The 27,534-nt window shown below is 37.9% G+C and overlaps 1 protein-coding gene across 7 annotated transcripts in view; it reads right to left on the bottom strand.

Annotated features, from left to right (window-relative positions):
- The window catches only part of lrp1aa (low density lipoprotein receptor-related protein 1Aa), a 258,171-nt gene that overhangs the window by 49,798 nt on the left and 180,839 nt on the right, over positions 1–27,534 (bottom strand). For all 7 annotated transcript variants that reach the window (XM_037532351.1, XM_037532352.1, XM_037532353.1 and 4 more), the window contains exons 42-51: positions 19,861–20,050; positions 17,534–17,738; positions 16,338–16,530; positions 10,346–10,471; positions 9,252–9,380; positions 8,392–8,511; positions 7,302–7,415; positions 6,277–6,426; positions 2,640–2,771; positions 693–809 (exon numbers count right to left, since the gene is read on the bottom strand). In XM_037532351.1, the coding sequence (XP_037388248.1) occupies positions 693–809; positions 2,640–2,771; positions 6,277–6,426; positions 7,302–7,415; positions 8,392–8,511; positions 9,252–9,380; positions 10,346–10,471; positions 16,338–16,530; positions 17,534–17,738; positions 19,861–20,050 (1,476 nt within the window). The remainder of the gene's footprint in view (positions 1–692; positions 810–2,639; positions 2,772–6,276; positions 6,427–7,301; positions 7,416–8,391; positions 8,512–9,251; positions 9,381–10,345; positions 10,472–16,337; positions 16,531–17,533; positions 17,739–19,860; positions 20,051–27,534) is intronic.

The following is a 27,534-nucleotide window of genomic DNA, read 5'->3' as shown; positions in this document are numbered from 1 at the left end:
AAACATAATGACATGCACAGAATTTAATCTATTAAAGCATGCTAAAATAGTAAAAACCTGATTTAGTTCATTGGACTCCTTACAAAAGTAAGTAAATAAAAATATTATATATATATATATATATATATATATATATATATATATATATATATATATATTAGTAAAAATAAAACAAAAGGCAAGACAAACAACTGATGGCAGCGTACCTGTTAACAGGCAACATGCTGACATTTTCAGTCCCTGTGGTTTGATCTCTTTAGTGTAATGTCTAAATAAACTGTATCATCCAATTTCCAAGGAACCATAAGGGCAACCCATCTACAGTTATTACTGTAAATATTGTAGCACTGGAGGAAGAGCTATGCAGAATTCTTTCCAGTTTAAGTGTCAGTTAATTATTCTTTATATTTATTTTTCTGTCACTTCACACAAAAAGGTTTGTGTTATGTTCATTTTATACTATAGCTGACTGAGATTTGCTGTTTATTTGAACCATGACGGTGCTTTGTGTTCACAGCTGTATCGCTACGTTGGTGATGAAAATTCGAATTAATGGCTCTTTATCAGCGGCAGTTTCAGTGATATTGTTACATCAGTGGCTTGACAATACTCTTTGTTATTAAAAGTTTGTTATTCTTGGGCAGGAATTTTTTTAATGATGTTTAAAGATGTTTCCCAGACTCTGGACTCACTGCATCTGCTGTCCTCATCAGTGCCATCACCGCAGTCATCTGCTCCGTCACAAACCCAGGTGCTGGAGATACAGCGGTGGTTTCCACATTCAAACTGGTTTGCTGTGCAGACTTTATCTGTAAAGAGAGAGAAATGTGGTTAATTAGACGGTGGCAGTTAATGGCAAAATAATATTGCAATAATGCAAATCACAACAGCTTCACTACATGAGAATATCAGCATTGCAGCAGTCAAAGTTTCTTGTCTCGATTTGTTTATCTCTTCTTAAATTCTCCTTTACAGGCTCTTCATATAACACGATACTCATATGTTTCATATCCGTGCTTTCCTAAGTGTCCATTTGTCAGTTTCACAAGAAATGTAGATGGACACATGAATCCACGAGTTCCACATGTTGAGAGGCAGATGACGTGTATCTCGGCCTCTCTTCACAGCTTCATAACTCTGGATGTAAGTCAGTATGATCTCGTGATAAGAAAGGAATGGAAAGGGCGTTCAAACTGTATTTCTGTGCTGGATTATCACAAAGATACAGAACCAGATACAGAAACATTTAATTTGACACATGGGCGAATTTGTGGACCCCAGAGGGTTAATGGGTCTGTTTTGGCGACGTTTTCAAATCTGACGTACGAAACCTCTGGGTCACTTTAGATTCTCATCTCTGCTTTAATTCTCATTTTAATAACGCTACTAAAATCGTATTAAATCATTTAAGAAAAGTTATTAACGTTTGGCTGTTTCCATCTCAGAGTGACACAGAGAAACTTGTTGCGGCATTTGTTCAGCAGAGTTGATCACTGTGATGATCTTACTGGAGAAAACTATCCATTCTTTACTCGTACAGAACACAGCAGCATGCATCCTCACAACACCACAGAGCTCAAATCACCTGTTTACACACTGCACTGACTGCCTGATTATTTTAGGAGAGATTTTAAAGCTCTGCTGCTGGTTTTTAAAGCTCTAAATGACCTTAAAGCTCATGAATGTCTGTTTATGACCTTTTTACTGACCTGAAAACACCTTCCATAAGATACAGAAAACATGCAGAGACTCTTTCTGTAATTCTGCTTCTGTTATGTCAGGCACATAATATATGCAATGCAGTGTTTTGATTGTGGTTAAAGCCTTGGTTTCACTACATGACTTTTTAAGTCTTAATAGATTATAAAAGACTGAGCATCTCAGACTATATGGGCGGTTTTTGGAGATTTTTTTGGGCAACTGAAATACTAGGCATCACACACTAAATGATTAGGAATCACACACTTCTCAACCTTTAAACTGTTGCTGAACCGAATGCAGCTCATGCATTGTCCCATTACTAGGAGACACAATCGTAAACGAATGTGGAGCTGCTGCTGTTTTCTCAGCAGTTTGCAGTGATACAGTAAAGAAGCAGCAGGTAAACATGATTAAATGAGGATCACTGATTTAAAAATGTGATCATCTTGGTTGTTTTTAACGTGTTTTAAATGTTAAACTCAGCTGAACTCCGTGACTTTGTTTTTTTTTTTTTTCTTTTCTCACTCTCAGTTTTCATTGGCTGTTGCAGGAGTCAGTTTACACTAAGGCGCTGGTCAGTTTACTCTAATTTACACTGAATTACCCTCAGAGTTGTGTCGAAAAAAATGTAACGCGTGATAAATTCCAACTGTTCTAAACGTGTTAAAGAGAGCAACTATAAAAGCCGAGTAAGAGACAAGGACATAAGGAATGCCTTCTTAGAGATGCATGAAGCTACTGCTAAAGCATCATTATTGGAACTAAACACGTTTGGAGAACACTAATCTCTAATTCTTTTACATGAGCTATTAAAATGTAAATAGCCAGACTTAATATTAGGAGACAATTGACATGAAATGTTCTTGGCCATAAACATACTGAATACATCCATGCTATGTAATGAAAGGCTGCAGAAAAGCAGAACATGGTTATCTCACCGCAGTTCACTTCATCAGCTCCGTTCTCACAGTCGTTCTCCTTGTCGCAGGTCCAGGTCATAGGGATGCAGCGGCCGCTGGGACAGGCGAAGAAACTGGGGGGACACTTCCTTTTCCCGGCATCTGTGGGACCTGAGGAGGATATAAAAGGAGTGAGGGATGTTAAAGAGAGGAAGAGATGAAGTTATTGGAGCGTGAGAATACAGTGCTCTTCTGTACACACACTGCTGAGTGAGCAAGTTTGTAAGCAATACTATAAATTTATCTTATAAAGACAGTACGAAAGTCTTAGGCACCTAAAGACATTATTTAAACTAATTTATCATGGAAATAAGTATTTTTGCTTATTTTTGCTTAAGAATAAATGCATATTCAAAGTACATAATTACAGAACAAAGCACCAAGTATTTAATTTATTAAAAAAAAAAAAAAAAAGCAGTCCATATATTATGAAGTAGTTTGGGAAAGAAATTCTGGTTCCAGATTTCTCCTCCAGAATCATATGGATTCATTAAATTCCATTAGGAGCTCCTGATTTAATGTAATGAATTATTGATTAGATAAAGCAGGCATTTAGCTGATAACTATAAATACAGGGTTTAATCAAGGAGCGAGCAGGAAAAGGCTCCCGTACATAAAATGAATACACAACATATACACTAATTGCTGCATTAATGCTATTTGAATTTCTTCTACTATTAGTTTTCTAGACACATAAAAACTTCTCAGATCAATAACTTTTAATCTAACTCTTTACACAGTACATAATAAAAAGAAATGATATAGATAAGAAAAGTTTATAACAATATTTTTTCTGATTTTATTCTGGCTCTTCACACTTAACAAACTGACTGTGACTGATAGAAGTACATAAATATTAATATATTTAAAAAGCTGAAGATGTGCATAGATTCACTGGTGATTTTGGATAGCAAATAAACAGACTAAATGTAGACATCAGGACGTCTGGCTCCTGTTACCAACACTAAAGAAATCTCAGTCAGTAAGTTTTTCTACAAATGAGAAACTTTGCTTACATCTCAACCAGAAATTTTGAAAAAACTATGTTTTGTTCCTTCTTTTATAAATGTTACTATCGTGGAGTCACAAGATTTTCTACAACAGCAATGATACAGATGGTCTATCTATCTGTGTGATTTACAGGTGCATCTCAATAAATTAGAATATCATTGAAAAGTTCATTTATTTCAGTAATTCAATTAAAAAAGTGAAACGCATGTCATTATACAGATTCATTACACACTGTGATCCATTTCAAGTGTTAATTTCTTTTAATGTTGATGATTATGGCCAACAGCCATATCATCACAAAACACCTGCAAAGGTTTCCTAAGCCTTTAAATGGTCCCTCAGTCTGGTTCAGTAGGCTACACAATCATGGGGAAGTCTGCTGACTTGACAGTTGTCTAGAAGGCAGTCATTGTAGCCCTCCACAATGAGGGTAAGCCACAAAAGGTCACTGCTAAAGAAGCTGGCTGACTGTCAAGAAAAGGTGATTCAAGAATTTGGGGGAAATTCACAAGGAGTGGACTGCTGCTGGTGTCAGTGCTTCAAGAGCCACCACACACAGACATATCCAGAACATGAGCTACAACTGTCACATTCCTTGCGTCAAGCCACTCATGACCCAGAGACTGATGTCAGAAGCATCTTACCTGGGCCAAGGAGAAAAAGGACTGGACTGTTGCTCAGTGGTCCAAAGTGAAAGTAAATGAAAATAAATTTTGCATTTCATTTGGAAATCAAGGTCCCAGAGTCTGGAAAAAGAGTGGAGAGACACAATCCAAGCTGCTTGAGGTCTAGTGATGGTTTGGGGAGCCATGCCATCTGCTGGTGTTGGTCTACTGTGCTACATCAAGTCCAAAGTCAGCGCAGCCATCTACCAGGACTTCATCTACCAAGTTTTCATTTTCCAGCAGGACTTGGCACCTGCCCACACTGCCAAAAGTACCAAAACCTGGTTTAATAACCACAGCATCACCATGCTTGATTGGCCAGCAAACTCACCTGACCTAAACCCTACAGAGGGTTGTCAAGAGGAAGATGAGAGACACCAGACACAACAATGCAGACGAGCTGAAGGCTGCTATCAAAGCAACCTGGGCTTCCATAACACCTCAACAGTGCCACAGGCATTGGTATAACACCTCCATGCCACACCACATTGATAGTTATTCACGCAAAAGGTGCCCTGACCAAGTACTGAGCGCCTAAACAGTACATATTTCTCAGTAGGCCAACATGTATGTATTAAAAATCATTTGTTAAATTGTTCTTATATAGTATTCAAATTTTTGGAGATACTGACTTTTGGGTTTTCATTGGCTGTAGGCCATAATCATCAACATTACAAGAAATAAACGCCTGAAATAGATCACTCTGTGTGTAATGAATCTACATTTTATATATTTATATATATATATATATATATATATATACATATATATACACACACCTTTTCAAATGAATTACAGAAATAAACTTTGACAATATTCTAATTTATTGAGATGCAGCTGTATGTGTTTCACTATCACAAAGAAAAACTATTACAACAGAATTAATGAAACTGTTACTGTTACAGAACTAATGAAACTAAAACTGTTCACTGCAAAAACAAACTAAATCTAAATAGAATTAGATAAAAATGACTTAGACTTCGTTTGCAGCGCACAACCGAATGGAGGCAGATTCCTTCTGTTAAACCTTAAATTCCCAGAGATGGAAATGTCTTTGAGTAAAGCAACCTAAGCTTAGCGTAGATATCTGTTGTGCTAATTTGGCATTGCTAAAATACCAACACTCATCAGAAGGAAACAAGTCTGCTTTGGAATTGCTTTGGCGATTTCTCACCATAACATATCTTTAATAAAACTCTTTAATAAAACCCTTACTTTAGAAAATAAAAACAAAAACTATTACCTGAAAATACTTATCATGTCTCCTATAATGTATCTATGATTGGTTCTTGTTCAAGTCCTATGTGTGTGTGGGTTGAGACAGGAATAATGGGGTTGTTTATTTTTTGGTGTTTTTACCCTTAAATGGGAAATAGCAACAAATGAAATCACCAAAAAAAAAAAAAACCCCAAAAAAACAAAAACAAACTGGAGTTGAAAACCAAAACAAACAAGGACACTCTTACAAAGCACCAAAAGCTACTTGAGCACTAACACAGCGCCCCCTTATGGAGAATCTTCAGCCTGATAAAGTGAGCAAACTAGAGAGACAAGCAGGCAGGCAGTCAGATACTAGTTGGTACAGATATGTATGAGATTTATAGAGTGACAGACATGGATATTACAGTTTGAAAACTGCTATTGCTTGTTTGTGTAATTACCACGAGGCAGTGTCCACGAGGTATATTTATAATGTATATTTTAAAACTATAAGTACCCTGCTTTGTGTGAAAATGCTGTAATGCTGCATTGTGACAATGTACTTTCTAATAAAGTGACTTTAGAAGTTATGGGTTGAACTGTTATGGAAATTTTGAGCCAACACAAATCATAAATATTTATAGAGATTTTGACTGAATGAATCTGGACAAGTATGACAGAAAACTGTCACCTTATTGTGGATCCCCAAGACAAGTTAAATTAGTGTGGCTGCATGTTACCTGGACAGTAGCTCTCGTCTGAGAAGTCTCCACAGTCGTTGGAGCCGTCACAAACCCAGGACGGAGCGTAGCACAGTGTGGTGAACTCACACCTCTGATAAGTCACATCTTTCACTCCCAGACGGAAGTAGCTAGAGCAGTTCGTAGCAGCTAAGGGGGAAAAAACAACGATTTGAGAAAACGAAAAAGAAAAAAAAAAGAAAAAAAAACAAACAAAAACAACAACAACAACAACAAAAGAGAGTCTGGTCCGAGGGTCAAATGTTGCCACAGACATTTTAAAACAGCCCGTGTCTTTTGTTTTACAGTGTGGTATAAGTTGCCCTCTAACCACTGCACTGCAGTTCCTCCTTTACAGCAGTGCTGTAAAATTACAATGTAACATGCCACACTGCTGTAACAAAGTTAGCTAAAGTTTAAGAGCCTTTCTTCTCTGACTGGACCTGCAGCTTCATTTACTGAACCACAGACTGCAGCAATAAAGCTCAAACTAACACCGAGAACAACAGATTTTGATGGAAATTTGAACTTTTTTCATCTAGAGCTGCAGCAAATGAGCCTCATATTTTAAAAAACTTCAAGATCAACATACATAAAACAGCATAGGCATTACAGTAAATATTCAGGAGAGAAACCAAAGCAGCTGCAGCTCCCCAAGTCTCACAGCACCGACTTCTTATCAGAGCAAATTCAGAAGGTCAGGAAATAATAACTCTTTAAAGAAGAACATGATCTATTGAAAACAAATTATAGGTTTTTGTTTAGATCATCTCCCTTGAATAGGAATATACTTAATACATTAGTCTCTTTTTGTTACTCTTAAACACTTCATTTGTTTTAAGTGCAAATGGCACTGAAAGAGCAATCCAACAATAAAGGAATCCTCATGCATCTTTTATACAGCAATAGGAAACACAGCAGATCATAGAAAAGTCTGATTCTACAGGCACGCATGCTGTAACTCCTCTGGTGGCAGATTTATACTGGTTTAAAAACAGGTCTGAAGTGAAGACAAAGTTTCTCACGGCAGTTCATCTCATCACTGGCGTCTTCACAGTCCACCACCTGGTTACAGCGGCTGGAGTTGGAGATGCACCTTCCATCGCGACACTGGAACTGATCTGGTGTGCACAAGGTCGCTGGGGAACACATACATATCATTTAGAATGATAAATAATTTCCTCTGCGTATGAGCAGTGACGGAACTGTTCAGCAGGACAGTTGCACCAGGGTTGCGTGAGTTTACACCAGGGGTCAGCAACATGTGGCTCTTTAACTGCCCTGTTGAGGCTCCACAACAGAATTCAATTTTTAGGTAAATCATCCTCCTACAGTAAAATAAAGCTCTGCAGATCGTTCTAACACAGTTTTAACTATACATGTATAACTGCTAATTTACCCTTTAACCCTGAAGATTGGCATCGGATAACTATCTCGCCTAGCTAGTAGTTCGGGCTGGGCAATAAAACGATAGTGATAATAATGTGATATAACTTTTCTTCACTAGAGCGATTAGAAATGTTCGAGACATTTTCAATATACACCATTCTTAAACTTCCACGTCATAGCGAAAGCCCTGGTGGAACTTTCTACTGCAATGAAAGCGACACTACTCTGTTTTTTTTTTTATGGCATCAAATTCAAAATGGGCATTTCTTTTTCAAAAACAATCAAATTTGTCAGTTTCAACATTTGATATGTTGTCTTTGAAGCATTTTCAGTAAAATATAGGGTTTAAATGATTTGCACATCATTGTATATGGGTTTTATTTACATTTTTTACACAGCATACCAGCTTTTTTGGAGGTTTATTGGCAGAACTTACTATTTATAATTATTGTGGATTATAGTCACTATTTTCACTGTGTGTGAGTATATATGTATAATTCCTAAAGCCTTCTCTAAATTAAAGCATAAAGTAAATAAAATTACAGTAACTTATATAGATTTTCCTCAGCTATCCTTGAAGGTGATTTGCATGCATGGGCGCCAAAAAGAGCTTTAAAAACTCTCTGCCAGGACTAATATGACACTGATGGAAAAAGGTCTCCGTGCTGAAAAGGAGAACCTCACCTAAATAGAACAAATTTCTTCACAGTTACAGTGGTTTCTCACCATTGCAGAACAGCTCGTCTGAGTTGTCTCCACACTCATTACGGCCATTACACCAGGAACCGTGCCTGACACAACGGCCGTTCACACATCGCTTATAGCCTTTCTTGCAGTCGCGGTTAGCTAAACACAAAAAACACAAATGTTTAGAGACATCAACACAGTGATGGAGACATTTGTCTATTGTGGATGCTGAGAGGATGCCTTTCTTCAGACAACATATGGCTGTATTTAAAGGTATTTCAGATGTCTTGTTCATGATGCCCCTGTGACATGGTTGTTTTAAGCCCCTTCCACATATTTTTGAAAACAGTTTCTGTTTCCTGTCCACACTAAAATGGCTTTTTCCTTCAATTGAGATTTTTGAAAAAAAATAAAGGCTTTCAAAACACTGACGTTTCACTGTTAAGTGCTGGAATTCCTCTCAGTTCTTATATATATATATATATATATATATATATATATATATATATATATATATATATATATATATATATATATATATATATATATATATATATATATATATATATATCACACCTCAAAGATTAATATTACAAAATAACTCAATAATCTCAAAGACACATGGCTAATAATCATTAACCAAGGTCAGATTTAAAGTAAACTTAGTAATTTAAATAAGGTGTAAAGCCAAAAAAAAAAAAGTGGCGAAGCCATGAAAGTGAAAACAACGCCACAGCAAGCAGCATGTTTTTTTTTGGCTTTTTAAATTTATCTTCTGGCAGGAACTGGACTTTGAACCTGTGTGAAATATTGAATTACGGAGGTCTAAGAGGCTACAGGTCAGACCTCTTCAGTCTACTGTGTCAAAGTCTACACCCACACTGACACACGGCACTTACTGCAGTAGGACTGCTTCTCGTCCGACTTGTCTTTGCAGTGCGCCATGCCATCGCAGGTGAGCGTGTAGTTGATGCAATCTCCATTCCCGCACTCGAAATCATATATGCTGCTGCATGAAGAGTTCAGAGCTGAAGAACACAGAATAGCACAGCATAGTTACATTTAGCAGTAATAACTATAACAGACAGCACAGACACACTAACTAGGAAAATACATATATTGACACCCACTAAATACAATGCATTAATACTTTTTAAATTAAAATCATACAATGTCAAAAACCAGATAAGCAAGTCTATTTAAGATTACTTAAACTGACACTTTTTGACTGCAAATATAAGGATATAGATATACGCTATATGCCCAAAAGTATCCAGACACCTGTTCTAGTGGGTGAGTTCAGCTAGTTTAAGGTGACACAGCTTGTATAACCTGCATAGGAAAGCACCAACCAATAGAACGGGACACTCTGGACCAGCTGCACATGAGGTCTCCCCTAAGGTCTCCATGCCGTTGTGTGGGCTAGAGGGGTATGCTAAGTGTGCTAAGTGATGTCACATGAGGTCTCCCCTAAGGTCTCCATGCTAAGTGTGGGCTAGAGGGGTATAAAGCCCCCCGAAAGCACTGGGCTGTAGTGGAACTTTGTTCTCTGGAGTGATGGAGCACCATCCAAAAACTTTTAAATGAGTTGGAGTGACCCAGAACTTAACATCCAACATCAGTACCTCACCTCACTAATGCTCCATCAAATCCTCACAGCAATGACCCAAGATCTAGTGTAAAGCCTTCCCAGAAGAGTAGAGGCTGTTACTGCAGCACAATCTCACTATTAACACCAAAAGAATGTCTGGTGTCTACAAACTTTTGGGCATACAGTGTAGTTTATACTATGCTAATTTGATGACCATAAGCCCCCTTTATTTGTTAGCTACATTAGCTTCACAGCCTCATAACTTCAGACACCAAGAACGCCTCAGCTAATCAAATAAAGATTTCACTGGACTTCTCCTTCTATGATGTTTTAGCTGGAAGAAGTGAATATGCATGCAGCATTGAAATGGAAATGGACAACGTGTAGTTCATGCCCTCTTACAGACACAAGTGTTGTCCTCCTGGAGTTTTCGGTCTCCACGGCAACTGCAATTGACCTTGCCCTCGGACGACAGCAGGCACAGGTCCTGACAGCCTCCATTATTGAGTCTGCAGGGTGAGAATTCGCCTGTAAAAACATGAACACATAGCAAACTTTTTAATCCTTTATTTGCAGAGTAATTCTCAAGCCTTCTATATACGTGTATGCAAAAGACCCACCCCCCCCCGTTCAGTCAAATTACATGGTCCACTCCCCCTCAGTCAAATTACATGGTTTTGTTGATTTTATGAGTGTAAAGAACTTAACACACCCTCTGTGGAAAACACACTTCAATTTTTCAGCTAATTTTAGTGCACTGACTAACATTTTGAAAAATATATAAAACAGAAATTATTAAATGTGCCATAACGTTTGCACAGGCCACAGTTTTTCTGTTTTTGTAAATAAAAAAAAGCTCTTACTTGAGAAGCAACTGGAGTAAATTAAAAGATTTGCTACAGCAGAAAAAACAACCCATATGCGTTTTGAGGCGACTGTCTGCTCTGTAATCTGCCAATGAGTAAATCAGACTTGTGTGTTCAAAAACCAGTCTATCTACATGGGTTGCCGTGGCAACGACATAGGCATCAGTAACAACGTTGCTACACTGAAAGTGGATGCAGGAGATATAGAGGAGCATCACCCGCACTCTAAACTCTTTAGAATTCTCTTCATAATCATGAAGCTTTGGGCCTTTTCTTGAATCTCAGCACTTTCATCACTTTGGATTTGATATCTTGGTTTGTTTGAGTTGCGAGTGACACAAAAGACAATCCGATTTGAGTGGCCAGAGCGTCCAGGCTGATATGCATATGTGAACATCTGGTTGGAGTTGCATTTCAAACCAGCTCCAAATGTGGTTTGGATCCAATTTGCAGAAACAATTTCATGCGGGTTTTTACTGCCCAAACTATGATAAATCAACCTGGATACAATCTAGATATGACAAAAATCAGATTTGAGCTGGCAGTCTGAACATAGCCTAACACTAGAAAAGGAAAGCTTGACAAAATCCTTTTAAGCAAAGGAGTTATTTTAATTGTTTTGTTGCTTAAACAGGGGTATTGTGAGTGGTTGTTGTTACAGTTGCTGTGGTATTGCAGGCGGTTGTTAGGGTGTCGGTAAGCTATTTTGTCATGGTACGTCAAGCAGTTCCAACGTGGTTGATGTGCTGGTCTGCGTGGCTGCTAGACTGTTGCAAAGCAGTTACTGGGTCCTCTTAAGTGATTGCTAAAGTAATACTAAGCAATTTACATGGTTATCTGTCTGGTTACTAGGCAGCTGTTTCGTAATTGCTAATGCTGTAGGGTGTTGCTGTGTGGTTGCTATAGTCTTCCAGGTGGTTGCTAGGGCACTGTTGGTGGTTCTTAGGTGGCTGCTAGGTCATTGCGATAGTACTGATAGTTGGTTGCTATGGTATTGGAAGTGCCTGTTCTCCTGGAAGACTGGGGGTGTAGCACATTTTTCCTCAAAGACATGTGAAGCTCCATTCTATCTTTGCAAACTGCTGTTCCTAAACATCTAAGATTCCTACCTATTTGGTATTGCTGTGACAAAAATGATGATTATTGGTGTGTTATCAGTGATGCTTTTAAAGATGTCAATAATACCATAGGTTTGTCAATATTGGCTGATATCAGGGTTTAATGGATATATTGATCAGGCTGTAACATGCAATTACGTGCACACAGTAAATAAACAAACCCAAATCAACAAGAGTAAAATAAATCAAAGCTAAAGCAATGCAAACCAACACTGTACGCACAGAGCTCGACACCGCAGCACTAATACAGAGCTCCATCAGGCAGCCAGTAATCCAGCCTGACACTTCCCAAATGAGATTTTCTCTGGTTCCACACGAGCGAGCGTGTGATCGCGGGTGAGGACGGGAGAAGAGAAGCTACTGAAACGTGACAAAGTGTCCTTCACTTGGACAAATATTGGGACAAAAAAAACGAAGACATATTTAGAGCAGACCTAATTTTAACTGTGTGCTCTGCTACTAAAAGAGTCTCTATGCTACATTTGCATTTTAATTTTCCATGTATTGTTCACTTTTCAAGGTTTTCAAGATACAATAATCCTTCATTAGTCCCACAGTGGAGTGGGGAAACTCAGTGCTGCTACAGCAAAGGGAAAGCAAGACACAAAAGGAAAGAACTAACAAGAAGGGAATCAGCAAAGAAGGTAATAAACCTTATTAATTACTTAACACTGTTACAGACTATACACACACACACAAAATACTAAAGAACAAAAAAAAAATGTTTTAAATCAAAACTTCACCCTTCACAAAATTAACAAATTTTAAATAGAAAAGCTAAAGAAATCTTTACACTATGAAGATACTTTACACATGATGCATATGGAATATTGACATTTACGCACCTAAAACAGCAATTCTACATGAATATTTTACACACTGCCTTTGTCCCATAAAATGAAAACAGGCTGTTTTGGTTATGGTGTCTTTTTGATAATTAGAGATACAGCTTTTCAACCAGAATCTTAAGACTTTTCTTTTCTGGTATGTTTTCATAAATTAATTAGTGTTTTCAGGTCATTCTGGATCCCTTTTTTAAGAATTTTAAGAATTTTTAAGACCTGTTTTTAGTGAATTAATTTTGCTTTGTTTGAGAAACTCTATATCTTTTAAGAATAATCTTAAGAATTTTTCTTTTAGAAGTATTTTATTTTAAAATTCAAAAAGTAAGTCACTCTGCATTAAATGAAAAAGTATACTAGATAAATAAAAAGTGTTAATAATAATAATAATAATAATAATAATAATAATAATAATAATAATAATAATAATAATATTATTATTATTATTATTATTATTATACAAACTTATTTTAAAAGATACAGAGCATGTAGAAGTTTAACTGGTAGCCTAATGCAATTATATAATCCAATTTTTTAATATTTCAATATTAAATATGAATTCAGTTTTGAGTTTCCGGTGCTGGTGTTACAGATCATTCTGGTAAAGCAGTGCTGGAAATCTGCCACCACTGCAGCGCAGGGAGAGGAGATGAATGGAGGGTATTATTTAGGACAGAACTGCAGATGGGGTGTCATCTGATGAGCAGCCTGTTCGGTGGACAGGGAGAATGGGCTATATCACAGCTAGATTGGCACAGTGAGCCACACTGATTGTGTGGTGATAGCTTCATTCTGCGGCTGTATAGAGTTTTTCTTGGTCATGTCAGTTTCTGTGATTACTTTTGGCACATAATTACGAGCTGAGGCACAAGAACAGAGAGCAGGAGAACACATACGCACACACAATGCATGACAAGATGTCGTAATTGGGGAACAACTCTTAGTTGGCTTTAAAATGTGACTTATGCTACTAACCAGGTGGTCTCCAAAGGAACCTGGTTAAAAAGTATATTATTTTAATTTTTTAAAGCACTTGAACAAACAGTATAATGTAAACAACTTCTGAGATTTTTCAAATTTAAATTAACATAATGGAAAAAATAAACTACAGAAATACAGAATGTGCCAAACATTTTTGTTTTTATTTTTCCTGCATACAAATGTATGTATTAGCAACTATGGTGTGAGTGTGTGAGTGACTGTCTGTGTCTGTCTGTCTGCCCTGCGATGGACTGGCGACCTGTCCAGGGTGTATCCTGCCTTCCGCCCGATGACCGCTGGGATAGGCTCCAGCATCCCCCCGCGACCCTGACGGAGAAGCGGCTTAGAAAATGGATGGATGGATGGATGGATATCACAAACTACACCCATTACCATTATGACTATCATTACTAATACTTAATACGAGTATTATTTTTACTACAACAAATAAGTTATAACATCCTCTACAGTAGCTCTTTTTTCAAATATCTCTTTTTCTGTTTTCATAAATCAAGTTTACTCATGAGCCCAAACCACAGTGTCACAGTGTCTGACTGGGCTCTTAATGAGTCTAAGAAACCAGAGTGAAATAAAGAGCAGAATAAAATTTATATTTATAATCCTGTTTGCATGCAGCACAGGACGCGAGTTTATCAACAAAGTGTAAAAATCCATTTAAATATTTAACAATGTCTGTTTTTGGTTTTCAGTTACTTTTTACCTTTTCCAACAAATACAAAAATTATAACTAATAACATTGTGTGGATGCTTGCATATATATACATACATATATACACACACACACACACACACACACACACACACACACACACCTTTTTTAATATATAGTTTTAGTTAAATATGACAAATTTAACTGTAACTCCGTATTCAACTAGAAAGGGAAAGGCTTTTAGTTATTTTCATTGTTTGGTTGTTTGAACAGCTGTTGCTATGGTATTCCAGTTTTGTAACCACAGTTGGCAGTGTGTTTCTATGGTATCCTGTGTGGTTACTAGGTTGGTAAGATACTATTACTAGTAGTATTAGTAGTACAAATACATGTTTAACAAAGCCATCTAAATGCTTTTGCATGACGGACAAGAAGCTCCACACTGCGGACAGTACAGCTCAGCTGTAGCACACAGGAAGAATCACAGAAAAGCACCAATAGACATCAAACTCCAGATCATTTTACTCTCTACTCATATAGATTTAATGGAATTCAACTTCAAACATTATTTGTGAATTTATCAGGTTTGGTATGAACTCTGACCCTTCACAAACTCAATTTTTAAGCTGAAAGAGGTGAAATAAGTTACAATGTGGTTAAGCTAAAATCAGCGGTGCTAACAGATGATTAGCACTGCCTTTATTTTAAATACTTTTAAATACAATTATCTCCCTGTTCATTTCAAGCACCGTTACCTACTATGGGTTGGTGCTCTGGTTCTGGGTTTAATAATGGCTGAGTGGCACTTTTTTATCCACTGGCATGCAGTAGCCTTTAGCCTTGGAATAAAGCAGACCTTGCCTAAATAATGATTTGACAGTTTTCTTTTCCAAACTATTGTTGAAAGCACATTAATTTGGTCCAAAGGTAGATCAAACACCTGAAAGACTTGAGTGCTGACATCACAATATTTCTTTGCATGTTAAGCCTGATTAGACTTCAATATGAAATATACATAAACGTATACATTTGTTTTAAAAAAAAAAAATTGATAATCTTTTATGTCCCCAAACTCTTGATACTGGCTGCTGCTGCTGGAGCTATTCAAATGCAGTGAAGTGGATAACAGCGCAAAGCAGACAGCTGACCCATAAAATAGCATCTGTACTCTAAGTCACATTCAGAGACGCACCAAAAACGACGCTGGAGAAATATTAGAAACTCTTCATGCAATTTCAGCCCTGTTTCCTTTAATTAATGATGAAAAAAGCTGACATACATTCTCAGTAGCCACATTTACATGCAGCCTAATAATCTATTAATAATTCAACTAATAGTTCAATCAGATTAGAATATGTTCATGTATACAGCTCAATCAGAATAGACTAGTCCAATTGAAGCCATTCGGAATACAAGGTAGCTAATCCTGTAAATAATCTGTTAAATAGAAGAATAATGACCGTGTAAACATGTGTATCTGATAAACTTTTCAATTGGGAACATAAAGTTCGACAGTTTATAAAGTTCAACACGGGAGCAGAAACTGGTCTGCAGAGGAGATGACGTTTATGGTCGGAACTTTATAAAACAGCGGTGGGGCTGGGGTCCAACTTATGTGTCTCAGTATATGACGTCTTCCTCTCTGCCTTCTTTAATAAGTACATGTGAAGTATGCTTTCCACAGTCTGACATGATTTGGAACGAATGAAAAACACAAGCACTGCTCACTACTGCTCATCTCACTGAACCAGATCACTTGTAGTGTGAGTGTAAACTGAGATTTGTCAGTTTGTTGAGTAGAATGTGATACAAACACCTCAGTATTAATCTATAATCAGTATATACTTAAATCAGTTTGGCAAAAATTTTTGTATGTTAACACAGACAGTGAAGATTTTCTGTCTGGCTGAGACTTACAGCTATTGGTGTCGTTGGCTACAGCGATGATTCCCATTGGCTGTTGAGGAATGTCAGCACGCAGGACCTTCATATCGGCGCCCACAAACTTGCCGGCTCGGAGGACAGCCCTGCGCACCCAGTCAGTCCAGAAGATCTGGTCACCATAAACAGCTAAGCCAAAGGGGTGCACTGGCTCGTTCTTCAGAATCACCTACAGAGACAACAGCCTCTGCTTAAAACAGACATTCTGCACTTCACATTCACAACTGCAGTTCTACATCGAATGAATGCAATTCAGTATGTAAACGTGTACCATTCACTTCCCAGTTCATACAGTCCATAAATGGAAACTAAGCTATAAAACATCCTGTTTCAAATTCTTTGTTTTTGTGATGTCATCAAAACCAACATATGCATCGATCTATTCAGCCTATAGCAGTTCACCCCCGCCCACTCACACAGGTTAAAAGGAGTGTTTTAGCCTGGGCTGATTCTTGTATGATGCACAATCCAGGACAGCCAATCAGATAAGAGTTGACTTACAAACATCAGTCTTATACCTGCAGACATCAAAACATAGCCAATTAAGATTGTTCTCTCTGTGGTATCTAAGTAGATACAGCTGAGCAAACGATCCCATTCGTTAGGAGCTGGACTAGAGGGCTTACACATTAGATTAACTACCAACATAACCAGGAAGGAGGGCCAGATTCATGAAAGGCATCACTCTAGTCCTAGAAGTTGTTGGGAATGGAAAACAGCAGCGGCAGCTCTATGCCAGAACTCTTCTCTGAAAGAGTCACTTTAAAGCATACAAGCTCAGGTCCATGATGATGTCTGGTACAAGCTTCAGATAAAACACATGGAATGACTTTTACAAGCTACAAATTTCTGTGTTTCATCTAGAATGGTCAAATGTTCATGCACACCAGTGTAAGCTTAGTGCAGACATACTATGTTGGCAGAAATTAGCATTATCGTTGAGATGATTTTTTCCTGTTTTTTTCACCGAGTATTAACATTAACATTTCTGCCCCAAACTGAAGGACTACCAGTCATGGTTGTCACTGGGAAATTGTGTATACATTGTTTACAAACTGTAATTTTGTAATGATCTTGTTACAGTATCATCATAGCCAGTGTAAACTCTGTAGAAGTATATTGTTAAGTACAACAGGAGGCATGCAAGAGCTGCACTTGTGTGCTGGACTTACGTAGCGGTGGCTGCCGTCGTACTCGCAGCGCTCAATCTTGTCCAGCGTGGCATCAGTAAAGTAGAGCTTTTCGGCACGGTGGTCGATGGCCAGGCCGTTGGGTGTGCGGATATCCGTCCCAATGATCACCAACACGTTAGAGCCGGACAGCTGGGCACGCATGATGCTTGGAGACTGCTCGTTCCAGTTGGTCCAGAACATCAGGCTGAAGAAAGAAGAGAGAGAAAGAAGAGAGGCTTACTGTTAAAGCAATACTTCAACCTAAAAAAAAAAAAACATATATACTTGCTCAATTATATCCTCATCTTAAATGTCTGGGATGTTTGAAGATTAAGAGTTAGCATTAAGCTAATTGGTAGGTTGATAACACAGATGGGCCCTTTCTTATATGACCTGTCCTGTCAGCAATTCTTTACTTTATAATCTTTACTGCAGCAATTCTCGATAAGGCTTCTTATAACAGGCCTTTTATTACAGAAACACCTTCAGTCTGAAGAACAGAACTGAAGGGTTACACACAGTAAATATGGTGTTGAAAGAGGCAAACACTTGAAATGGCTGGCTAGCACATAGTTTGAATAACAAGTAAGATAGCTAGTGTAGTGGCTAATTTACCTAAAAGGTAGCTTAAGTTTAGGTGAGCTACAGATCAAATTCCCTTAAACTTAAAGTTTCAGCTGGGTGATTACTCTAGCTAACAAGCCTACTTACAAGCTACAAACTACCCAACATACTCAAGTAATTCTGCCATTGCATTAGCTAGCTAGTTTCAAGTTAAATTAGCCATTGCACCAGCTAGCCAGCATATGCCAGTGCAATGGCTAATTTACCTAAAATTTCTGCTAATTTAGCTTATGTTTCAATGAGTTAAAGCTCAAATCCCCTCAAGATTACTTGCATTTCAGCTGGATGACTATTATAGCTAAATGCTATACTTAGAAGCTACAGACTAACCAACAGTTTTAAGTCGTTTTGCCTTTTCTTTAAACATCATAATTACTGTGTGCAGTGCTTCAGTTTTGTCCTTTCCTGCAACTAGTTGCATGCATTGAATTGCCTGCGACAATTTCCATGCAACTTCAGTTACATGAATTCTAAAAAGTTTCATGCAACACATTCAGTTACACCACTAGCTGTCCAAAATAGCAGCTTGCGATACTGGAAATCTACGTGAATTTGACTTTTCACTACCTCTTTAAAACAGCCATTCTGAGATTCAGTAACGTTGATGGACACTGTGGCTGCTTGTGCTGACCTATGCATGCTAAGCCTGTAGTGCAAATCACACATGAGCCATCTGCACTCTGGTCACATGCATGCATGTCTAGAGGTCAAATCAAGCATTGCATACAATTTGGCAGCAGCAGAGCTTTTGTTATTCACAGTACGGCTGCACTACACAGCCATAACACTAGCGTTACGCCTATACTGCAATATTTATAATAGACAGTAATCTGACATATCCATCAAAAACTGGAATATCCAGTTTGCCACTGACTGCATAGTGCCAGTACAGTCATATGCAAAAGTTTGGGGCCTCCAAACTTGTAAATGTAAAAATGCTGCTTATTTACCAAATAATACATTAGGAAAGAAATAAAACATAAAATGTGGCCTGTGCAAAGGTTTTCCAGTATATTAAATTCAGCAAATCAATAGAAACTGTGCACTTATTAGTAGAAAATGTCATTTTTTAAAAACCTTGCCTGTAGGGAACTTGTTAATTTAATTTCACTTAGAGAAGAGAAAAAAAAAATAAATAAAATATCAATCAACAAAATCAGAATTTGACTGGGACTGTTAAAATATTTGTCTAATATGACTGAGTGCGGCAGAATAGTATTTTCCGCAGGCATGATATGATTATTAATCCACACTCCGAACTATGTTCTGGTTGGATAGCACTGTCCTGCACAATAGCTTTTATCGACCATGGTACACGGTAAGTCCAAACATTTCCAGACAGCATGTTTAAAGAGACATCCAATTCTGACACAGCTTGTGTAATCTCATTAGGAAAGCAATGAGCAAGATCTGAAGCAGCTGCACATGGCTGATCACCACATTTAATGCCAAGTGTGGGCTAGCAGGGTATAAAGCCCCCAGGCTGTGTTGCAGTGTTCTCTATCCAATACCTTTGGGATGAGATGGAGTGAACCAACATCAGTACCTGACCTCACTAATGTTCAATCAAATCCTCACAGCAATGTTCTAACATTTAGTGTAAAGCATTCGCAGAAGAGTAGAAGCTGTTTCTGCAGCACAGACTCCCTATCAATAGCTTCCTTTCAGGGAAAAAAATGCCGCCGTCTTTGAAAACAACTCACTTCTGACACTCATCCAGGACGAAAGCTCTCGGGTGGTCATCTCCTGACATTGTGACCACGGTCTCCCGGTCAAAGGCTCCCCGGCGGCTCTGGTCCACTGTGTGCCGGGTGATTGTGGAGGTGGTGTAGCTGGTCCAGTAGAGTGTGTCCCACGCTCTGTGATACGCCAGGCCTTCCACAGAGCCAACATCTGCAGCAAGAGGAAAATAACTTAAATTACTGTATGCATTTTAGAGAACTTTATATACACCCATCAGGCATTATGACCAACTCCTTGTTTCTATGCTCACTGTCCATTTTACCAGCTCCACTTACTATATAGGTGCACTTTATAGTTCTACAATTACAGACTGTAGTCCATCTGTTTCTCTGCATACTTTGTTAGACCTCTTTTACCCTGTTCTTCAGTGGTTAGCACCACCAAGGACTCTCACAGAGCAGGTACTATTTGGATGGTGGATCATTCTCAGCACTGCAGTAACACTGAAGTGGTGGTGGTATGTTAGTGTGTGTTGCGCTGGCCTGAAAGAATCAGACACAGTCACTGCAGGACTGAGAATAGTCCAGTCAACAGCATGGACATAGTGTTTAAAAACTACAGCAGCACTGCTGTGTCTGATCCACTCAGACCGCCACAACACACACAAATATTTATATAATATTTTTAATGTAAGTCAACAGAACCAGACTCCCCCCCCAAGAAAACTGTTTATTCATCATGAAATTTACAAACAATATATAGGACCACAAAAAACAAACAAAAAAAGGCAGAACAGAATGTTCTAGGTACAATCACAGCCCATGCACACACAATAACGAATATAATAACATATGACAGCACTAAACACATGACAGAGCTGCCCTCTTGCCAGTACAGGGGAGTCTGCTGAACTCCTGATTTTCACACCATTTGAGGCCTAAATACCAAGCCGGACCTGCTTTTTGAGTCTGTGTGTGTGTGACATTAATATGTATTAAGACATACAGCATGGTGCGACACTTCTTTTAGAGTTTGATAAAACATTGTGTCTGCGTTTGGGATCAAAAGGTCTGAGACCACACTGAAAATCTTGAAAGGTATGATAAGTAAAATGAATAAATATGCATGATTCTGCACAGCTTCTAGGTCACATCTCAAATTTAAGAAAATTTGTGGTTCGACCACATTGAATTTAAGACTGACCATGATAAAGGCTTTGCACACAAAGGTTTCCTTTGAAGCTTTTGGGTGGCTTTGATCCGCTCATTAGAGCCTTTTGCATGAGATAATATAATCTGTGATGATTATCTTTATATTAAATAGAAAAGAAAGCCAAAGTGCGCTTGGACCTCACTGTATGCAGCTCCAGCTTTTTAAACGTATTAAATAAAGCGGTATATACACTGCTCAAAAAAATAAAGGGAGCACTCAAACAACACATCCTAGATCTGAATGAATGAAATATTCTCATTGAATTCTTTGTCCTGTACAAAGTTGAATGTGCTGACAACAAAATCACACAAAAATCATCAATGGAAATCTAATTTATTAAGCAATGGAGGCCTGGATTGAGTCAAACACAAAATTAAAGTGGAAAAACACTACAGGCTGATCCAACTTTGATGTGATGTCCTTAAAACATGTCAAAATGAGGCTCAGTATTGTGTGTGGCCTCCACCTGCCTGTATGACCTCCCTACAACGCCTGGGCATGCTCCTGATGAGGTGGCCCCCACCTGCAGAACCACTCCTTTATTGAGTGAGTCTTGCTAATTGCCAATAATTTCCACCTGTTGTCTGTTCCATTTACACAACAGCTGTGAAATTGATTGTCAATCAGTGTTGCTTCCTAAGTGGACAGTTTGATTTCACAGAAGTTTGATTTACTTGGAGTTATATTGTGTTGTTTAAGTGTTCCCTTTATTCTTTTGAGCAGTGTATATTCTCTCTGTGCTGTTTTACTGCTGCTTGTGTTGAGGCCACTCAGGTATTCATTCTATTTGAAGCAGCTTTGCAGTAAATAAACCATCAAGTAAAGAAAGATTTGCAGCAGGCCACTGTGGCCAGACTTCATGCAGGCCCGCTTTCATACTCAAAATGTTTCTAAAGGTTTCTCACACCAGGCTGTTATGACGAGGCCGAAAAGGGCCTGAACGCTTTTCCCCAGCACATTCTTCAGCTCTGTTTACTGCCCAAGATCATCAAAAGACCATGGGGAGCGCCAAGAAGCGTGGTTTGTGAGCCTAGGTGGGACACTCTGTGCCTGGTTTCAATTATGTAAATGGTTCACGCGTAGTGCAATGGAAGAATTAAGTGCTTGCAGGTTTAGGAGACTGAAATGGCATGAATGAATAATACAAACGGATTACTCATTTAAGAGCAAGCTGGAGTGAGAGGAGAGACGTTAGCAGGCTTGACAGATGACTTCCTACACTTCTATCTAAACGTATGGGGTCATTCTGAGGCCATTAAAACAGTGACTACAAGAGTCTCAAAGAGTCTCTGAGTCTCTCTCAAGAGTCTCTGAGTCTGTAAAAGTCTCAGGCAGCCAAATAATTGGTTAAAAAATGTTTCTCAACAGTAAAGTTCTTTTTGCCTGAAAACAAAAATATGGTACATAACATTAGAAACAACACAAATAACCCAAAATACAGTAAGAACTGTTTTCAGGAAAATGATGAACAGAGTTTAGAAGATCAAAGGGCTAGATATGGGCGATATGACAAAGATATAATTTTGTGATACTTGAAAGAAATGTTTACGATTATTCATATTTTTTTTAGACATCTGATCAGCTGGAACAGAGGAAAAAAAGCCATTAGAGCTGCATTCAAAAATAAACTATCAAAAACTGTGAACACAATATCGAATTTTAATCAATATTCGGCACTAAATCCAATTAAACAGGACTTGACTAATTTTGCTCTCTTTATAATGAAACAAGCAATACAGAATACGCTCAGAAAAGCAGATTGTATTATATTGTAACATAATTTATCATAATAACGATAAATATTAATATTGTTCCGCCCTAGGTATGTTTCTGAAATCTGACTGGATGTGCCACATTTTAAGCTGTAATAATATAAAAAATACATACTGAAATCTGTTTATTATTAACACCATTTCTAAGTAACTAAAATATTGTATTTTATGTATTATGACATAATTTGTCATATTATCCAGCCCTACACAGGTTTGGTTCCTGATGTCTTGCTGCTCTCCAGCCATTGCATGGATTTGTTTAGTTCCATCTGCAATACCTGATTTAATTTAATGAAGGATTAGATTAACCAGGTACTGGATGATGACTGTAAATACTGTTAAGTAACCTTTATTAGTACTAATTAGAAATTTGCCACATTTTAACCCATTTGTGCAGCGAAGCACCAAATACACACTAGTGAATTCACATATAGTAGGGGGCAGCAAGCACACCTGCCCAGAGTGGTGGGCAGCCCTATCCAGCAGTTGGGAGTTAGGTGCCTTATTCAAGGGCAATTCAGTCACATACTATCAGCTCAGAGGATCGAACTGGTGACCTTCCGGTCACAAAGGTGGTTCCCTAACCTCCAGACTATGACTGCCCGAAGGAGGAGAGATTTGGAAATGGTTACGGATTGCTTGAATTATTCTGCTGTTCATTATCGTTCAAGCAAATACACGCTTATTCATTCTTTTATAATCCTCATATCACATTCAGCACTTTGTAATGATATCCACCTATTACCTGCTATCGGATGGAGCAGATCAAAAGAAGGTATAAAACTACTATTAATTACGCTGCAATTACTCACTCAGATCAACATCGGTAATAATAATAATAATAATAATAATAATAATAATAATAATCTCTGTCAGAACAAAACCTCACATCTCCAAAATGGTAACTTTACAGGAAAAGCAAAAGCATTCTTAACTTTGAATGAATCAGTTGATAAAATACTGTGGCTTTTGACGAGTAAAAATGTCAACTTGAGCTGAAAACAAATTAAGTAAACCTCTCACTTTCACAAGCAGACGATGAGCTGGCTGAGTGAGTCATTTACCATGCACAAGTGATTCAGTACAACAAAAAGTCAAGATATTTGAACCGGATTATCTGAGACCACAGTGACCATTTGAAATCCAGATGTTAGGTGTGGGTGCAGTACTTCACATGCAACCTGTTAGTGATAGCTTGGCAAAAAGAAAAACAAAACGCACATTTTCCTGTCCTTACATTCTTAGAAATAAAAGTCTGAAACTCTCTCTCGTCACTGAGGTGGAACCCTCAAGGGTTCATCCCAGTACCATTAGTCAGGGAACATAATTGCACCATAATCCATTGAGATCATATATTTTCTAGGACTCCACAAACCCAGTCTCGTCTCCAGACTTTTTATTTTATTGTTCCATTTTAAAACATTTGGCTATGAAAAGGTACAAGTACAAACTTTTCACCTGGAAAAACGTGTTTAAGGTTCACAACTGGACTGAGGGAACATTTATATTGTTTGTACCTTGATGAATGAAAAAACGTAGCTGCACAGAACCTTTATTTATCACAGCGTACACCAAATGTGGCAGGTCTGCAAAGGTATGATGTTTGCTGTACATTTTACTTTTGAAAATAGTTTTGTAGCTCAATACAGAAAAATTTCAGGCTTCAGGAAGACTGCTAGAAATGAGATGGAATGACAAAATCTAATATGTCTGATATGCAAATGAGCTTTTCTGTAATGTTATGTTTTCATATTGAGAAACCATGAGATTTCTGAACTATATACTCCACCAGAGGGCAATGCATATTATGTTTTGGTCAGAGTTTCTAATCTCTAGCAGTTAACATTACAACGTTTTTGGGAAACCAGTACCAGGTGATAGTACAGAGCTCAGCTATGGTAGAACCTGAAACCAGAGGCGCTCTACTTATTTACTCTCGTGTTTCCCGTGACATCACATTGTATAGTTGCTGCCATTTTGAGAACTGAATCAGGGAGTGACTGCGCTGCACGATGCCTTCAATTAGCTGTGTGAATGATTAACCTGTAAAACGTGACAGAAGCTGAGAATGACGAGAGATACACAGACCTTTAATTCAGTGTTTTCAAACTCCAGGCTTGGAGCCCCTGCACTGTACAGATTAGTGTTTTTTTCTGCTCTTCACACATCGTTCAGCTCAAGAAGGGATTCATTAGCTAATAATATCAGGTATTTTAACCAGGGAAACCACAATTATGAAGTGCAGGGGTTGCAGGACCGGAGCTTGGAGCTCTGCACTAACTGCACTAGCAAACTTACAAAATCACTTCTGTCAAAACACAGCATAGTTTTCTGACCCATGACATTCAGTTTGATATTTAATGTTTATGTTTCTCCATTCAAATGTCATTTAAATCTCCAGAAACAGAGAGTAAAGTTATACCTGGCTACAGCTGAGTTACACGGACAACTGTTTATCTCTTTGCTGTCAACATTAGTAAAAGTTATCCAAAGGCTAGCATTGTTCACATCTGTGTTTTTCTCCTCTTTATGCAACACCATGGAATCCTTTACCCATCCTGGTGTGAAGAGCTGGTTCTGTGCTTTTAAATACAGAACCAGAATATGGACAGGAGCTGTGAATGAGATGTCAGGTAAACGCAAATTTGGTAGCTTTTTGCCAGTTGAAGTGGGACCAGGAGTTTGGGGGAAACTGTATAAGAATCGCAGCCTTTTCTCTTCCAAAGTCAGGCGAGTAATTGTAGCCATCTTTCACCTCTAGTTACATTCGTTCGGAGCAGCGAAGCAAGAAATTTGGCCCCAAATATGGCGGCCACAACACAAAAATCATGTGACTGAACCCCTAGAATAAAATCTCTGCTGAAACTGCAATAAGTAGTAAGAATCTCAGAATTGCAGTGTATCTTAATACAGTGTCAGAAACTGCATAACCATAAAATTAATTAAAGATTACATAACAAACCCTTACACTTTGGAGTGAGTGGCTGATTTTGGTGAAATCATTCAATGAAATTAAGGTTTTTCACTACATTTTTATTCACGCTGACAAACACGTAGAAAACTCCAAAAGAGTCCAAAAAGATAGAGCTGTAAAGGTCTTTTTATGGAATGAATGTGGCACACAAGAGGTGGCTAATACAGTAAAAATGCAATATTAAGATAATAAGTTTTCATGACACATCATGGTATTTATTTTTGACATCTGATAAGCAGTAAAAGGCAAAAGAGTACCACTTTTTAAAAATACTAACCAAGACTATGAATACAATGATTGTAATATTGTATTTGTATTAGGCTCTATTTGTAATTAAACATGCCGTTCAGAGGTGTCTAAGCACTGATGATATACAGTACTGTGCGAAAGTCTTAGGCACCCAAGAACATTTTCAAAATCTATTTGTTTAGTATGTAAACCTCTCAATGAACGAATATGAATATATGAATATATATATATATATATATATAAAATAAACAGTGATTTTATGGATGTTAATGTGTTTGTTTAACCATTTTCAAACCTCTGCTTGAGGAAGCCCAGTATTATATGTAGTTTAAAAGCAATTCCTATAATTCAGTGCTTCATTAAATTGTGCTCATGATGTAACTGATGATATTAACAAGTCTCTGTGGCGGCTGTGAAGGTGTCAAGAAAAAGTATGAACCCAAGAAATTCTTGTTACTTTTTATTGTTTTTGTTTATTTGAAATATGAATATGACTTTATTCTAATTTATATTGTGATAAACTCACTGCTGAGGTCAATTGTGTTAAAAATTTGCTTGATGCATTTAGTACTGTACATAGTGAGCCTCACAACGCAGTTCCGACATTCTTTTCTTATTAGGAATTTGTTCTTAGGTAAGAACAGAATCTGCACACACCCCAGAGCAGAAAGGTCAGAACAGTTCCGCTCTTTAAAAACACGTCATGAATATGACGTAGACTTTCTCTTAGGACCTTTCTCAAGAACAAACTTGGGAACATACTGGTGAACGAGACTCATTATGCTCATAAATATTTGTATTTATACATATTTTGCTGTTCATATCAATAATGATACACAGTCGCATTGCTCAGTCCTAATACAGCGTGTTCTTTATGTAAACTCTTCTGCTTTACTTTTTTTCCCCGTCAAAAAACAAGGAAAAGTATTTGTGAGGGTTCAAAGTACATAGTTTCTGCTTTTTATATGAAGCAAACACACAATAAAGAAAAATTATAGTAGGATGTGACCCATAAAGCTTTGGAGATGCTTTTATAGATGGAAAGCACACTCCCACAGACAACCATCTAAACGACTAGCCAAATAGATTTCCCTGTTTATAGATCGTCGTCACTGTACAGAGTTCAAAGGACATCTGGCTTCTCTCACAAACCCTTCACCTCACTGTCTGAGGCTCAGCTAGCCATGCTATTGTTTGTTCACCGCTGGGAAGCATAAGACAGTCTCTATTCATTTCTGTGTGGATAAATAGGCAGTTAAACTCTCACTGGATGGCAGAAAGTGTCTGTCGTAAGCCAGGAGAGGAAACTGTGATTTTTGGTCGCAAAGCCTTGGTGGATATTTAAAAGAAATGGCAGACAGGAGAGCATGGATGGTATCTCACTGGTCATCCTGAAATTTGGGATGAAGAAGAAACAAGCAATGGACTGCTCAGGCTTTGAGGTGGGGATTTAAATGCGACTGAGTTTGTGCTTGCTGAACAGACAC

The sequence above is a fragment of the Pygocentrus nattereri genome, chromosome 21, assembly GCF_015220715.1.
Source record: "Pygocentrus nattereri isolate fPygNat1 chromosome 21, fPygNat1.pri, whole genome shotgun sequence".
NCBI classification, from domain to species: Eukaryota; Metazoa; Chordata; class Actinopteri; order Characiformes; family Serrasalmidae; genus Pygocentrus; species Pygocentrus nattereri.
This window is presented reverse-complemented; position numbering and strand designations above follow the sequence as displayed.